At 46.5% G+C, this 16,338-nt stretch overlaps 1 protein-coding gene across 1 annotated transcript; it reads right to left on the bottom strand.

Moving 5' to 3' along the window:
• Positions 1-8,293: 8,293 nt before the first annotated feature.
• LOC130022346 (zinc finger protein 420-like) lies at positions 8,294-9,655 on the bottom strand (the record flags this gene model as incomplete). Its single annotated transcript, XM_056113094.1, has 2 exons — positions 8,294-9,186; positions 9,511-9,655. Coding segments are annotated over 2 exons (1,038 nt in total), but the record flags the coding sequence as incomplete, so codon positions are not given.
• Between the last annotated feature and the right edge of the window lie 6,683 nt (positions 9,656-16,338).

Here is a 16,338-nt window from a genome sequence, read left to right as displayed (position 1 = left end):
CTCGGGGGTTGTGTGGGTTGCTCCAGCTTTGTCTCTGGACCACGAGGGGTGCAGAGGATTGAACCTGACGTGGAAAGAACAAGACAAAGTCATTTATTTTTATTTTTTGTTCTCTCTGAGCTAGAAACCTTCTGAAGCCACTTTGCTATGTCTGTGACCAAGCCATTGAGAAATATTTCCTGCTATGGGCAACCCACACCCCATCACCCCACATTCTGAGGGTGCCCAAACCTCTACGATAAGGAAGAGGCAGCATGGATACAGCATGATATAGCTCAGAAACGCCCACGTTGGGAGGAGGGAATCCTCCAATAAGGGACTGAGGCTGTTTTGGTTTGTTCATAGTTTGGGAGACACAAATCCAGCCAAACGCAGAGGTTCTCCTGACGCTGCATTCAGGAATAACTCTTGCATGATGGTGGGGCTGTATGGAGAGCCAGAGAAAGAGCCAGGGGCCTGTGACTGCAAGCCAAGAGCATTAACCGTCCTGCTCCCGCTGCAGCAACCCAAGCGGCTTGCTTGATCCTTAATGACTTTATACCTAACATTGAAGCAAAGAAATGGGCTGGAAATCTTAAGCGTGTGAAAAGTCAATCAGCGGTAGTTCCACCGAAACGGCACAAAATGGCGCTGTGGACATTTCTGTTCCTCTTCACACTCCTTTCTCTAAGAATTTTCCACCCTTTGGTTTGCTTCAGCGTTAAGTATGGGGTAATTAAGGATCAAGCAAGCAGCTTCCACAGTGCAGCGGTAGGGGAGCCTGTGGTTGCTTGTCTTTCACTTGAGTAATCTGGGTTCGATCCCAGTCTTCAGATATTTGTGGGGTGGATAGCTGAATCTCCTCGGGGGTCGAGTGGGTTTCCTTAGCTTTGTCTCTAAACCTCAAGGGGTGCAGCACATTGAACTGAGCCTTTAATGAGCAAGGCAAGGTTATTTTCTTACATTTATTGTTCTTTTCTCTCTGTACAAAAAAGTTCTGAACGCACCTTCTGATGCCTGTGACCGTGCCCTTTTAAGGTTTCCTGTCATGGGCAACCCACAGCCCATCATTCCACATTATGAAGGTGCTCTAACCGTCTTCTACACCGACGTGGGGAATGGAAGAATATACAGTTCTGACACCCTCATGTCGGGGTGAGGGAATTCGCCATCACGGAACTGAAGCTCTGTGTTTTACTTTTTTTCTTGTTTATTCCTTTATGTTTGTGGCCACACCCGGACATGCTCAGGGCCTTCTCCTGGCTCTGCACTCAGTAATCACTATGGACATGACTGAAGAACCGTATGGGAAGCCTATGAATATACCCGGGTCCTGTGGATGCAAGGCAAAAGCACTATCTGCTCTGCTCCCGTTGCAGCGGCCCAAGCTGCATGCTGGATCCTTAATGACCCCATTTAAGCAAAGAGAAGGGCCGAAAATCTTAAATGTGGGAAAATTTGGACCGCGCAAGTTATGCTTAAATGCCACAAGATGGAGTTGTTGGTGTTTCCGTTCCTCTCCATGCCCGTTTCTCTAAGAATTTTCCACCCTTAATTTTGCTTCTGTGTTAAGTATAGGGTATTTAAAGATCAAGCACGGAGCTTCAAAGGGGCGTGGTAGGAGAGCCTTGAGGTTGCTAGTCTTTCACACAGGTGACCAGCATTCGATTCCCGCCTTCAGATCTTGTGGGGTACATAGCTGAATCACCTTGGGGGTTGAGTACGCTGCTCCATCTTTGCCTCTGGACCACGACAGGTGCAGAGGATTGACCCTGACATGGACAGAGCAAGGCAAAGCTGCAAGGCTGGAGCCATAGCACAGCGGGTAGTGCGTTTGCCTTGCATGCGACCGACATGCCCACCCCGAGTTTGATTCCTCCACCCCTCTCGGCAAGCTACCGAGAGTATCTTGCCCACAAGGCAAAGCCTGCCAAGCTACCCATGATGTATTCGATATGCCAAACACAGTAACAAGTCTCACAATGTTACTGGGCCCGCTCGAGCAAATCGATGAACAATGGGAGGAAAGTGACAGTGACAGTCTGAGCTGAAAAACATCATAAGCCACTTTGTTATGTCTGTGACCGGATCATTTAGAAGTATTTCCTGCTATGGGCAAGCCACACCTCATCACCCAACGTTCTGAGGGTACCCAACCCTCTTCTATGAGGAAGAGGCAGCATGGATGCAGCAAGATACAGCTCAGAAACACCCACGTTGGGGTGAGCTAACCCTTCAATAAGGGACTGAGGATGTTTTGGTTTTATTTGGTTTGTTCATGGTTTGGGAGCCACAAATCCAGCAACGCGCAGAGGTTCTCCTGGCTCTGCACTCAGGAAGCACTCGGGCATGATGGTGGGGCTGTATGGAGAGCCAAAGAGTGTGAGAGCTTTCTTTCACTTGGGTAACCTGGGTTCGATACCAATCTTCATATATTGTGGACTACATAACTGGACTTACTATAAACAGTGCTCCTCTCCCGCATTCCAGGGGCTTCTCCCCTGGGGAGGTTTGTGTCCATGGACTGATCACAACAGTCTCTGAGTAGCTTGTGCCAGGGGAGCGCTTCTTTGCAGCGTGGGCACTCACTTCCTATGGTAACCCACAGAAGACCTCCCACCTGTCTTGGCATCCTCATGGGGCTGAGGGCATAACTCACTCGAGATTCTGTCACAGTGTACATGACCAGAAGAATTCCACCTGGGCTGTTTGCTACCCGAAGAACAGCAGAGAAGGATTCCAATTACTGTGCCTGATAGTCTTCTCGTCAAAAAAAAAAAAATTCTAGACCTGCAGGTTAGTTTCTAATATTTACCCGACTCGGTTGCAATTCTGACACGTGGATGAATTTTCCAGGCAAAGACCTAAAGTTTCAGCAAGATGTACAAGCAAAATAGACCAACGGCATGTCACATAGCTGTGTAAGTTTTTTTTCAACTCAAAGAACAGATACAGTAAGTGGAAATAATTCCCTCTGCAGAAAATTGAAGCACCAGTTTAGGGTGAAAATAAAAGGGGCCTGAGACTGGGTTTGGTACTAGCTCAGTGTGAAGCTTAGTGGGATAGCTTAGTGGGATACACGTGCGAAGGCAATGATGCATCCTCACACAATCTCACCTGAAGCAGATTCCTCTCCAGGATGAGGAATGAGTTTTCTGTTATCTCGTTCTATTTACTTAGGTGGGGAGTCACGACACCATTGCTCAGGGATTCCTGCTGCTGGGACTCTGTGGGTCATGTGGGGTGCTGGGATCAAACCAAAGTTTTCTTCCTGGTGCCAAGCAAGTGCCTTTCCTAAAGCAAAACCACTAGTGCTGAACCATCGATTCATTTCAGAAATCACACTTGTCCTTGCTGCCTATCAAATGTAAAGTCACATTATTTACCCTAGAATAAAAAGAATTTTTGGGGGGGGGTTAGTGCAGGGGTAGGCATTTGCATTGCACACAGCCATCCCAGCTTCAATTCCAGGCATCTGATATGGTCCCCAAGCACCAATAGAAATAGTTCTTGAGCGGGGACCTAGGATTAACCCCTCAGCATCGCTGGATATAACCTCAAAAGCAAAAATAAATAAATAAATAAATAATAAATATATATTTTTTAGGTTTTAAAATTACTGCTTTTATGCAGCAATACGGTTGGAACTGGAAGATACCGTCTTGAGTGAAGTTAGCCAGAAAAATAAAACAAAAACAGGATGATGTCACTCACCTGTGGAATACCAAACACTGGATGTGGAAATGTACTGTAAAGGGGCTGCTTAAATCATCCCTGATTCCAGTGTTTAGAGAGGAGCCGGACAAAGAAGGAAAGAAATTTGGGGCGCAAGAGAACCAGAAGTTTACAGGGATCAGGAATTCATTTATGCCAGTGATATGAGTGAGAGGTGTAGTCATTTACCCAAAACACAGATGCAACAGAACTGAAAACAAGAGATCTAAGCCGTAACCACTGAAACGTAGTCATGTTCTTGTCCAGATGACAGGCGGGGGTAGAGTGAGGACTGGGGTGGGGAGGGAATACGGGAACACGGGTGGAGGGAAGCTGATTCAGGCATTGGTGTTCAAGTATTGTACACCTAAGTACAACTATCAATAACTTTGAAAATCCTGGCACTTTAATGAAAACTTTAAAAAACAATACAATGAAATAAATTTCCAGAATTCAGAACCCACTGAGGTTAAAGACCCTCTAGTCCCAGAATTAGGCTCCGATATTTTTCCTGTGGTGCTGAGACCATAGATGTGGTTGTGGGGATGGAGCCGGACCCCACCTTTCAAGTTGCATGCTCGGTGACTGAGCACTCCAATGGCATAATAGTTTCAACAAGAAAATCCTACAGCACACTTGTATGCAATTCCCCTGTTCCCAAAGGAAACTGCTGTAATGCCACATCCTGAACCTGTGATTTGAGTTCTGAAATCAAACAAAATGCACAATGAGAATTATTCCAGTGTTGAATGACCAAGCATGTGGAGGACATCTCCATAGTTCTCACAGTCCAATCAAGCCTACATAAAGGAAGTGTTGCTGGGAGGAGCTCAGCAATCCACAAAAAAGCCTTTTGGGTTTTGTTTTTAATCAGACCCAGTGATGCTTGGGATACCATAGGGGATGCTGGACATCGAAGGTAGGCAGCATTTGTAAGGTGAGCACCCTCCGTGATGCACTGCTGTTCTGGTCCTAATTAACTTCACTATGGGCTCGCAGTCACAATTTAACATACACACAATAAAACAATTTTTGGTGCGTACAAGCGTACAGCAGGTAGGCATTTGCCTTGCATGAGGCTGACAGGGGTTGATCCTTGAACACTGCCAAAAGCAACTTACGAGAACCACCAGGAATAACTGCTGAGCATCCCCAGGCCCCAAAACAAAAGAAAACTAAACTTCTTTCTATATTCAAAAAACATGGCAATGATCCAAAGGCAAAGATAAGCATGGTGTCAGATTAACTGAGCGGGGTCCAGAAAAGGTACCCGACCCTTTAGGAGTACAGTCAGGCTAGTTATACAGCCGGGGAAACAAGGGCCTTGAAACACATGGACTATTAGACATCCCTGACAGATGAGGAAGAATGACAACAAAGTCAAGAAAGCAAAGCACAGGATCTCTCCGTAATGAATAGCTCCGGGGAGAAGACTCCCCTACCCCATGCCGCACCCCCACATCACATGTTCTAGGGATGAGAAGGGGACACTCAATGTCCAATGAGCAACTCAAAGATTTTGTGGACTGGAAGACTCCTGGGTTGGCCACATGCAAGGCAAGCATCCTACTTGCTCTACTATTGCTCTGGCCATTTCTAAATATATGGTAGAAAACGGGAAAAAAACGGGAGAGCACTTACAAAGCTTTCAGGTTTAAGTCTCGGTCATACAGTGAAACACCTGTCCCTTCACCGCATATTTTCCACCACTAAAAAACCCAAGTATTCCCCCTACCTGTGGGGCAGATAATTTCCACATTACTCTTGCTACTTTGATTACAGTCAATATTTTGACACGAGACCCACCATTATTATTTGGGATTTTACCCCAGCACTCAGATCTGCTGAAAACGCAACAGTAGACAATTCTTTTTCTATTGCTGGTTATAAATAACGTATGAATTTGAAATTCTGAAATTTTAACAAATCTGGAGGGATTTCTGCCAAACCAGCTGGTTTCCGAGATTAGTTCCTAAGTCCCTGGGATTATGGCCATTAAGCAGCTTTATCACGAGCCAGATAGGCGGTTCTCTGGAATGACATAGGGTCTTGTTGGGGAGGGGAGGAAAGGGCCGGCTCCACCCCATCCTGAGAGGCCCCACATATCTCATGGGTGTGGACCCAAACCTGACTTTCCAATGGCGTTTGGAGGATGGAGGCCACCGAGCCGCCAAGGGAGAGCAGGTGGAGAGACAGCACCAATTCCCAATGGGGTGGCCAGGGGACAGTAACCTACTGCAGGGTCCAGATGCATTTCTACTAAAAGGCGCTGGGTTTCAAGATTTGTCTCTGAATCTCTGGGATCATGGCCATTATGCACCTTGATCACGAGCCACAGAGACCAATCGTGGGCACCAGACAACTCGGGGTCTTGTTGGGGTGGGGAGAAAAGGGTCGTCTCCACCACCATCCCGTTAGACCCTGCATGTCTCCTCACTGAGGGCCCAAACCTAACCGTCCAGAAGCCATTAGTGATGGTGGCCACTGAGCCACCAGGCACGAAACCTATTCCCACGTGAAATACCCAGCTTTGGTAACCTACTGTGGGAACAAGACACATTTCTGCTGAAAACCGCTGGGTTCCAATATTTGTTTCTGAGTCTCCGGGATCATAGCCTTTAAGCAGTTTGATCAGGAACCACAGAGATCTTGCCTCTAATTATATAGCTGAGCCAGAAATGGTTTGTTGGTCTGTCTCGCACATACCTAACTTTTGGCCATTTACTTTCTTGGAAGACTTTGCCCAAAGTTTTTGGAGTCTGGCCAAAGGCACAACAGCAATTTTGGGGTATCTGGAAGTCTGACGGTGCCATCAAGCTGTTTATGGACTCACCTTACAGACACAGATTGACTTGCTGGTGGTAACATACCCCCGAGAAGTAGAAATTCTATATATGAAAAAAACACCAATAGTGGGGTTGGACTCACTGTAAAGCGAGTAGGATGCTTGCCTTGCTGATCCAGGTCAAACATCCCCATCACATAAGAACCCAGCAGCACCACAGAATAATTCCTGAGCTGCAGAACCAGAAGTAACCTTGAGCATCAAAGAATCCCTTCCAACTCCCCTGAAAAAAAGAAGCTATTAAAATTAACCCAAAGAGGGGCTGAAGTGATAGCAGAGCGGGTAGGACATTTGACTTGCACGTGACCAACCCGATTCAAATTCCAGCAACAATATGGTCCACTGAGCTTTACCAGGAGTAATTCCTGAGTGCATAAGCCAGGAGTAACGCCATGTGCAAAGCTGTCTGTGACCCAAAAAGCAAAAAAAAAAAAAAATTAATCCAAAGAGTAAATTTTCAGAGGCAAATACCTCTCACTTGTCCAAATGCGCCCCAAAGACCCAACCCCAGCATGGAAGCCAATGAAAATGACCGACGGCAAAAGTGTCCCTTTCCTTTGGGGACTGTCCATGAAAATATCTGGAGTTTCGATTAGTGTTATGTCCAGTCCAAAGGCTCCAAAGAGGGTCCTGCACAGTCTCGAGTAGGGAGGAATGAGATGGCCATGATCCCCCTCTCTGCAGGCTCCTCACACCAAGGCCTTAAGTCTATGTGCCCACCCTCCAGTGCCATCTTGGACCTGGATGTGATCGTGGCTGCAGAGGCCCTCAGGATAACGCACCCTCACCCATGGCACCTGCGCCACAGAACAACCCCCAACGAACCCCTCAAAAGCTCCACATCCCCTAAAGCCTGGATATCCAGAAAAAGTAAAAACAAGCATGGCGTGACCTGCTGCTCAAGTTCTCAAACCGGGATTTTCGGGGCGCCAAGCATTCCAAATCCTAACACAGGAAAGAATGAAGAATGAAGGTTTACCTGTTTTTCCATTTTCAAAGTATTCAACGCAGCATCTTGGTTGATTTCTGCCATAATTCTCGCTAACCAGCCCCTGGGGGCCAAGCCAGAAGCATAGCAAACTATAAGAGTAGTGAGCTCTGACACTTCTGAGCAGGGGAGTGTTTCTGTACCTGTTCATTCAGTCACCGTCCTCCTTATTTTCATCACCAGGACCCATTATTTACAAGTTAACACACAAGCAATTCCAAGCACAAGAATACTGGCATAGGTGTAGCCAGGGTGAAAATCAGCAGGTACCTTTCACTGACATGAGGAGAAGCCTGTCCCAATGCAGGCAGGCTTACTTCCCTTTTAACTGCACTTTTTTAAACAAATACCCTTGACCTTCGTGTCCAAAGGAAACTTGCTTGAATGACTTGTCCTGTTCTGTCATTAGAGACTGTTATTAAGGGATCAAACCATCCAGCATATATTTTTGTTTATTAAGGTGTGAGGGCTACATTAAGTATTGAGGCCATACAGAGGCCTTCCCACATTCCTTACATATACAGTTTCTATCCAGTGTGAATTTTCCTATGTACACTAATATTTGAGGCTGTAGCAAAGGCCTTCCCACATTCCTTACATATATATGGTTTCTCTCCACTGTGAATTCTCCTATGTACAGTCAATTGTGAGGATGAAGTTAAGGCCATTCCACACTCCAGACATACCTAATACTTCTCTCCATTATGAATTCTCATGTGTAGACTAAGGGAAGAGAACCGTGTGAATGCCTTCCCACATGTCTGACACTGATGAGGTTTCTCTCTGAGATGAATTTTCATATGTGCAGTAAGTCTAGAGGCTCCAGCAAAGGCCTTGCCACATTCCTTACATATATATGGTTTCTCTCCTGTGTGAAGTCTCCTATGTACATTAAGGCTTGAGGCTGTAGCAAAGGCCTTTTCACATTCCTTACATATATACGGTTTCTCTCCAGTGTGAATTCTTCTATGTATAGTAAGTTTTGAGGCTGTAGGAAAGGCCTTCCCACATTCCTTACATATATACGGTTTCTCTCCAGTGTGAATTTTCCTATGTACACTAAGGCTTGTGGCTTCAGCAAAGGCCTTACCACATTCCTTACATATATACGGTTTCTCTCCAGTGTGAATTCTCCTATGCACAGTAAGTTTTGAGGCTCTAGCAAAGGCCTTCCCACATTCCTTACATATATACGGTTTCTCTCCAGTGTGAACTCTCCTATGTACAGTAAGTTTTGAAGATGTAGCAAAGGCCTTTCCACATTCCTTACATACATATGGTTTCTCCCCTGTGTGAATTTTCCTATGTTCACTAAAAGTTGAGTCTACAGCAAAGGCCTTCCCACATTCCTTACATATATACGGTTTCTCTCCAGTGTGAATTCTCCTATGTATACTGAGGCGTGAGGATTTAGTAAAGGCCTTTCCACATTCCTTACATATATATGGTTTCTCCCCAGTGTGAATTTTCCTATGTTCACTAAGAGTTGAGGCTACAGCAAAGGCCTTCCCACATTCCTTACATATATACGGTTTCTCTCCAGTGTGAATTCTCCTATGTATACTGAGACCTGAGGATCTAGTAAAGGCCTTTCCACATTCCTTACATATATATGGTTTCTCTCCCGTGTGAATTTTCCTGTGGTCACTAAGTATTGAGGCTACAACAAAGGCCTTCCCATATTCCTTACATATAAAAGGTTTCTCTCCAGTGTGAATTCTCCTATGTACACTAAGATTTGAGGCTACAGCAAAGGACTTCCCACATTCCTTACATATATACGGTTTCTCTCCAGTGTGAATTCTCCTATGTACACTAAGACTTGAGGCTGCACCAAAGGCCTTCCCACATTCCTTACATATATACGGTTTCTCTCCAGTGTGAATTCTCCTATGTATAGTAAATTTTGAAGGTCTAGCAAAGGCCTTTCCACATTTCTTACATATATATATTTTCTCCCCAGTGTGAATTTTCCTATGTTCACTAAGAGTTGAGGCTACATCAAAGGCCTTCCCACATTCCTTACATATATACGGTTTCTCTCCAGTGTGAATTCTCCTATGTATACTGAGGCCGGAGGATTGAGTAAAGGCCTTTCCACATTCCTTACACATATATGGTTTTTCTCCAGTGTGAATACTTCTATATATACTGAGGCCTGAGGATAGAGTAAAGGCATTACCACTCTCCTGACATATATAAGGCTTCTGTCCACTATAGGTTTTCAGAGGTCTATTAAGACTAGAGGTCTGAATAAAGGCCTTTCCACATGTCTGACATTCATGAGGTTTCTCTCCTGTATGAATTCCCCTATGCATAATAAGATGTGATGATTGATCGAAGGCCTTCCCACATGCTTCACATGCAAAAGGTTTCGCTCCTGAATTTATATTCATAAAGTCATGATGGAGTAACTCTTGACTCACACTTTGTTCTCGGGGTTGACTTTTCTGGGGATTCTGTCCACTGTGGTTTTCTAAGGGAATACCATAGTGCTGAGAAAATGGGGAGGTTCCCCCACATTCCTTACACGTAGATGGGTTCTGCTCACAGTGACTGTGGTTGAGGGTATGTTGCTGTGAGGGACTCACTATAAACAGTGCTTCTCTCCCTAGCAGGTGCCCCACCTGGGAATTTTGTTGTGAACTGAGAACAACACACTCCAAGGAACTTTTTCTAGGAGAGGGCTTCTTCAAAGTGAGGTAGCTCTTGCCATTCTGATCACTCTCAGTAGACATCCCGCCTGTCTCGTCGTCCTCAGGGGGCTGAGAGCAGGACTGATCACTCGAGACATTATCATACAGTGCAGGATCAGAGACATTCCACTCGGGGTGGCAGCTTTCCTGTAGAACAACAGAGGATTCTAATTATTGACATATTCACTGAGTCTTCCTGTCAAAAAAACTGAGCCCTTCAGATGTGGTTTCACACATATGCACCGCACAAATGCAATTACTGACATATGAATTGTCTTACTATTGAATAACTTCATGTTACTGTAAGTTGGACGCACAAAATTGATGGATAGAGAGTCAGTAAATTCTGTGACTTCCTCCCCTTTAAATTAATGAAGGAATACAACTGGAAACAATTCCTTCTATAGAAAACGGATACATCAATTTCAAGAGAAAATGAAATATATCCACATGTGGGTTTGGTTAAAGCTCAGTGTGGAACCTGTGATGCAGGGGTGAAGACAACGCTGCATCGTCCCACAGCTGAGACAGACCATGTGGCCATTGCAAAGCTCTCACCACAATTGATGCCTTTCAGGATCAATAAAGTTTTTTTTCCTTTGTTTTGCAGTTTCTATTTATTGGGGGTTGGGTGGGTAGAGGGGCACACCATGCAGTGTCTAGGACCAGTTTTGTCAGTCTATGCTGTCTATAAGGTGTGCTGGGTAAGGAATATCCGTCCATGTGCAAAGCAATTCTATTTCTCACTGCACCATCTCTAGGGCACAGAAATCAGCTTTCTAAACAACTACCACTTTCAAGCAAATAAAAACTCACAGTATTTTTAAACATGGTTGATTTCAGCACCCAGTGAAGCTAAGGGTCCTCTACTCCAAGCATCAGGCTTTGGAATTCCTCCCTGCCATTCCCAGCCTTCCACCTTAACAATCACATACTTGGTCCACTCCTGCTGGCATAATAATATTTATTCTGAATTAGCGAATCTTACCAACTCACTCGTACTTGCGGACCCCATTCCCAAATCAAAGTGCTGTAATGCCAAATCCTGAAGCCGCGGTTTCAGTTCTGAAACTGAACAAAACATGCAATTCAAGCACTTGTCAAAAAATGTAGCAAAATGATGCCATGTAGTTAAGAGTACATCTCTGTGGTTCTCAAATTCCAAAGAGTCCCACACTAAAGAAAAGATTCGGATAGTGGAAAACTGTGAGGATCTTGGCAATTCTACACTAGGTTTTGTTTTTGTTTTTGAGCAGACCTGGTAATGTTCGGGGAACCAGGTTATTGAACAGATTATTGAACAGGTCACATTCAGGCGCTGCAAGGCACTCCCTGCTGTACTATCATTCAGATCCAAACTAGCTCTGTTATGGTCTTACTTATTCGAAAGCCATGGAAACAAATTACAGGATCATTCTGTGACTGACAGTCCAGGGGAATGAAGAGCAGCGTGAGTGCGGCACAGATCCAAGAATCCAGAAGACCAAGGCCCCAATCTCAGCAGTGTGTTTCCTGCATGCTCAGTGCAGCCATTCACTGCACAGGGCCTGAGCCAGGAAGGTTCCTCAGACACTCACCCGTACACACTTCTCTCCTCCCCAACCTCAGGGCTCCTCCTTCCAGCCAGGAGATCACCGCAGGCTTCAGGCCAGAGTGCCCTGCCCGACAGAGACAGAGGCATGGATAAGTGACAGGGAAAAGGTGAAAGGTAAATCCCCATGTTTTCCTGATATAACTGGGCAAATATATGAAAGGCATGAATAGAATGTCCATTTCCAAAATGCCACATATTTCTAGTTTTCGAGAGGTAAGACCCAAGAAAATACCACAAATACTCTAGACCTGGCCTTGTGTATGGCCGACAGGTGTTTGATCAGCACAATATATTGTTGGTTTTTATCTTGTTTGGGGTCTCACGTGGCAATGCTCAGGGGTGACTCCTAACTCTGTATTCAGAAATCAATGCTGCTGGTGCTCGGGGATGACATGGGTTGCCGGGAATTTAACCCACGTGCGCCGCTTGCAAAAAAATCACTTTCCTCCCTGTACTGTCTCTCTAGGCCCAGCAGCACATGGAGATTCCTGAGCCCCTCATGACCTCATCACAGATTTCAGTAAAACTAAGTGCATAATAAATCTGGAAATGGCTAAGGGTGGCAAGAGACCCTTATTTTTTTTAAGCTAAAACATGTATCCAGACGGGGGTATGGTGCCGCCAGTAGATCAATTTGTACCTGTGAGGCGAGTGCATCAGCAGCCTGATGGCGCCTTCAGACTTCCAGATACCCCCAAATTGCTTCTGTGCCTTTGGCCAGACCCCAAAAACTTGGGGCAAAGTTTACCAAGAAAGTAAACAGCCAAAAGTTAGGTATGTGGGAAACACACCCACAAACCACCTCCGGCTCAGCTATATAATTGGAGGCAAGGCCTCTTTGTTTTCTGATTCAACTGCTTAATGTCCGTAATCCCAGAGACTCAGAAACGAATCTCAGAACCCAGCGGCTTTAGGTAGAAACGCGTCCAGTCCGTGCAGTAGGCTACTGGTGCTGGGCCAACCCAGGTGGGAATAGGTTTCGTGCCTTGGCCTGTTCCCCGTGTCAGCCAAGTGGCCGCCATCCTTCAGAGGCCACTGGATAGTCAGATTTGGGTCCCCAGTGACGAGACACACAGGGACTCATGGGATGGGGGTAGAGCCAGGCTTGTTCTCCCCACCCCAACGAGACCCCAAGTCACCACCCACGAATAGCCTCTCTGGCTCCTGATCAAGATGCTTAATGGCCATGATCTCAGAGACTCAGAAACAAATCTCAAAACCCAGTGGCTTTTGGTAGAAATGCGTCCGGACCCCACAGTACATTACTGTGGCCGGGCCACCTCAGGGAAGAAAGGGTGTTGTCCCTCCGCCTGCTCTCTCTTGGTGGCTTCATGGCCGTCATCCTCCAGAGGCCACTGGAGAGTCAGGCTTGGTCCCGCAGTGACGAAACTTGTTGGGCCTCACAGGATGAGGGGGCAGCCGGGCCTGTCCTCCCCACTCCAACGAGACCAAGTCATCGCCCACGAACGGCCTCTCTGGCTCCTGATCAAGCTGCTTAACGGCGTTGATCCCAGAGTCTCAGAAACAAATCCTGAAACCCAGCGGCTTTTGGTAGAAACGTATCCGGACCCCGCAGTAGGTTACTGTCGCCAGGCCACCCCAGGGGGGGGAAGGGTGCTGTACCTCCACCTGTTTCCTTCTGGTGGCTCGGTGGCCGTCTTCCTCCAGAGGCCACTGGACAATCAGGCTTGGGCCCACAGTGACGAAACTTGTTGGGCCTCACGGGATGGGGTGGAGCCGGGCCTGTCCTTCCCACCCCCACAAGACCCCAAGTCATCACCCACGAATGGCCTCTCTGGCTTCTCAACAAGCTGCTCAATGGCCATGATCCCAGAGACTCAGGAGTAGATCTCGAAACTCAGTGGCTTTTGGCAGAACTCAACCAGATTTAAGTGTTAAAATTTCATAATTTCAAAGCCAGATGGCCCTACTGCAGCCACGAGACATCATATGTTATTCATAACCAGCAATAGAACACAAATTGTCTATTGTTGCCTTTTCAGCAGATCTGAGTGTTGGGGTAAAATCTCAAATAATAATAGTGTGTCTGGTGTCGAAATATTAAATGTGATCAAAGTAGAGAGAGAGTAATGTGGAAATCATTTGCCCCACAGGTAGGGGGAGGGTGTGGGATGGGGGTATACTGGGGTTTTTGGTGTTGGAGAATGGGCACTGGTGAAGGTACAGGTGTTTCATTTTATGACCAAGACTTAGACCAAAAAGCTTTGTAAATGCTCTCACGATGATTCAATAAATAAATTTATAAACAATGAAAAAAAAAGTAAGGTGGAGTTCATGCACAAGTCAATCAGCTAATCAGTGGCTGAATAAATAGCAGTACTCCTACAAAAAAAAAAAATGTACCCAGAAAGAGAACAATGCAGGAGTATCTCACGGCCAATCCAGTTGCAATACGCGATATCATCTAGGGTCCCTCATGCCAGCCAGGAGTGATCCCTGAGTGCAGAGTCCAGGAGAAAACCCTAAGTCCTGCTGAAATCTCACAAGAACCATTAGAAGTAAATCCAAGCACTGAAATAGGGCCGCGTCTAATGGTTGAGAGACGAGATATCAAATCCACTGTGGTGGGAGAGAGATAGTACAGCACATAGGACAGAAGCGCTGCATACACATGTGAGTTTGATCCCAGGCAGCCCATATGGTCTTGGAGCAAGGCCAGGTGTGGATACTGAATACACAGGCAGGAAAAATCCCTAATCCCTAAGAAAAAGAGAAAATGCAAACACCATGAGTGACTGGTGCAAAAGTTCTGGGGGTGAGGCACCAACATTTTAAGTTGCCAAGAGGTTTCAGTCCACAGTACCCCAAGGCCCCTGACTCTATCCTTTAGCACAGAGCCAGGAGAACCGTGGACTGTGCCCCAAAACAAAGAAAACAGCAAAACCAATTAAACACACAAAATTTCGTGTAGTATACAAAGTAAATTGATTCACCAATGGATGGTTCTATTTAAAGGGACCTGAGCGATAACTGGGCAGATAGGGATCTTCCCATGGACACAGTTGAAACAGCTTGATGTGAATCACCCCATAGGGTCCGGCTACCCCACAAGAGTAATTCCTGAGGACAAAGCTGAGAGTAAGCCCTGAGTATCCACAGGTGAACCCTAAAAAAACGAGAGAGGGAAGAGCTACTGCATGGCTGTCCAATATCCCAGCCCGTCACAGAGCTACTGTGGGACACACAGCTGCCACCCAACCCCAGGGAGCCCACGCGGGTCTGTTCAGACACGTTTTGGCTCCACACTGCTCTCACCAACAGCCTGCAGATGTTGGTAGGTCTCCAGCATCACATCCCTGTACAGCTTCCGTTGAGAGGCTTCCAGGCATGACCATTCCTCCAGGGTGAAGTTCACAGCCACGTCATTGAAGGTCACTACATCCTGACTCAGCACACGGAGAGGGTGGGAGTCAGAATCTATCTTAGCCTCATTTCCACTACTCTGAGGCCAGGACCCAGGGTCCTATATTGTCGCTGGGCCTCCCCCCTCTGAATGAACCAGCCTCCATGCACACAAATAGCTGACGGGTCCCAGAATTTACATAAGGCACCTGGATCTCCTAAAGTGGGAGGACATTATACAGAAGGTTCTTGAATGTATCTGCCTTTCCTGGTAACCCCAGGGCCAATTCGAGCACCACTTGTCCAGTGAGCACTGTAGAGAGGATCACCTGAACACAGACTTTTACGATCCAAAAGACTATCCCTGGGTGTAGCAAAAACCACTGCATGCTCATCGCTGCACCCCCATAGCACATGACCACTAGGATTGAGAACGTGAAGTCCATAGACAACTACTCAGAGCAGTGCATGGCATGTGTGCCTGTAGGAACTCACTGCTCAGGACCGCCCCAAATCCTGGTCAAAGAAGGTAAAATTTTCTTGACCCCAACATCTCTACTGGCCTCAGAGATCCTTGGATCTTTCTACTTGGGATCACCGCATGCCCAGAAATCCACACACAAGATTATGTGAACGTAAGACTATATGACCGAGCAGGTAGTCTCTCCAAAGTAGGAAGGACAAAACAGGAGAAAAGCAAGTCTGGAGGCCCAAGTCACTGTAATTGCCAGGGAGAAAACGGGGCCAGCACACCCCAGGGTGCTCTGAGGCCAGTCAGTTGTGAATCCCGAGCACTGAGTCAAGAGGACAGCTGATGACAAAAACAATGCAAAAGAAACCGAAGCAGCAGGTTGGCGTAACAGGACAGCTGTTCCGGGGACAGCACGTAGGACTGGCAATCCCCAACATCCCATAGGGTCCCACAAGCACTGCCAGGGGCAATGCCAGAGTGCAGCACAAGGAATGATTGCGAGAATCCTTGCTCTGCCACCCCTAATAAAACAGAAAACCCAAGATGAAACCTTTGGATCTCCAGCATCCCATTGGTCACCTAGACCTGTCAGGAATGAGTATTAAGCACTGAGCTTTGAGTACTCCTCATGCACCACTGGGTCGGCCCCAAAGCCAAATAAAACAAAACAGAATGGGATGGTCCGAT

This window comes from Sorex fumeus, unplaced genomic scaffold, assembly GCF_029834395.1.
Source record: "Sorex fumeus unplaced genomic scaffold, SorFum_2.1 ptg000019l, whole genome shotgun sequence".
Classification (NCBI taxonomy): domain Eukaryota; kingdom Metazoa; phylum Chordata; class Mammalia; order Eulipotyphla; family Soricidae; genus Sorex; species Sorex fumeus.
Note: the sequence above shows the minus strand (reverse complement) of the source record. Positions and strands in the feature narration are given on the sequence as shown.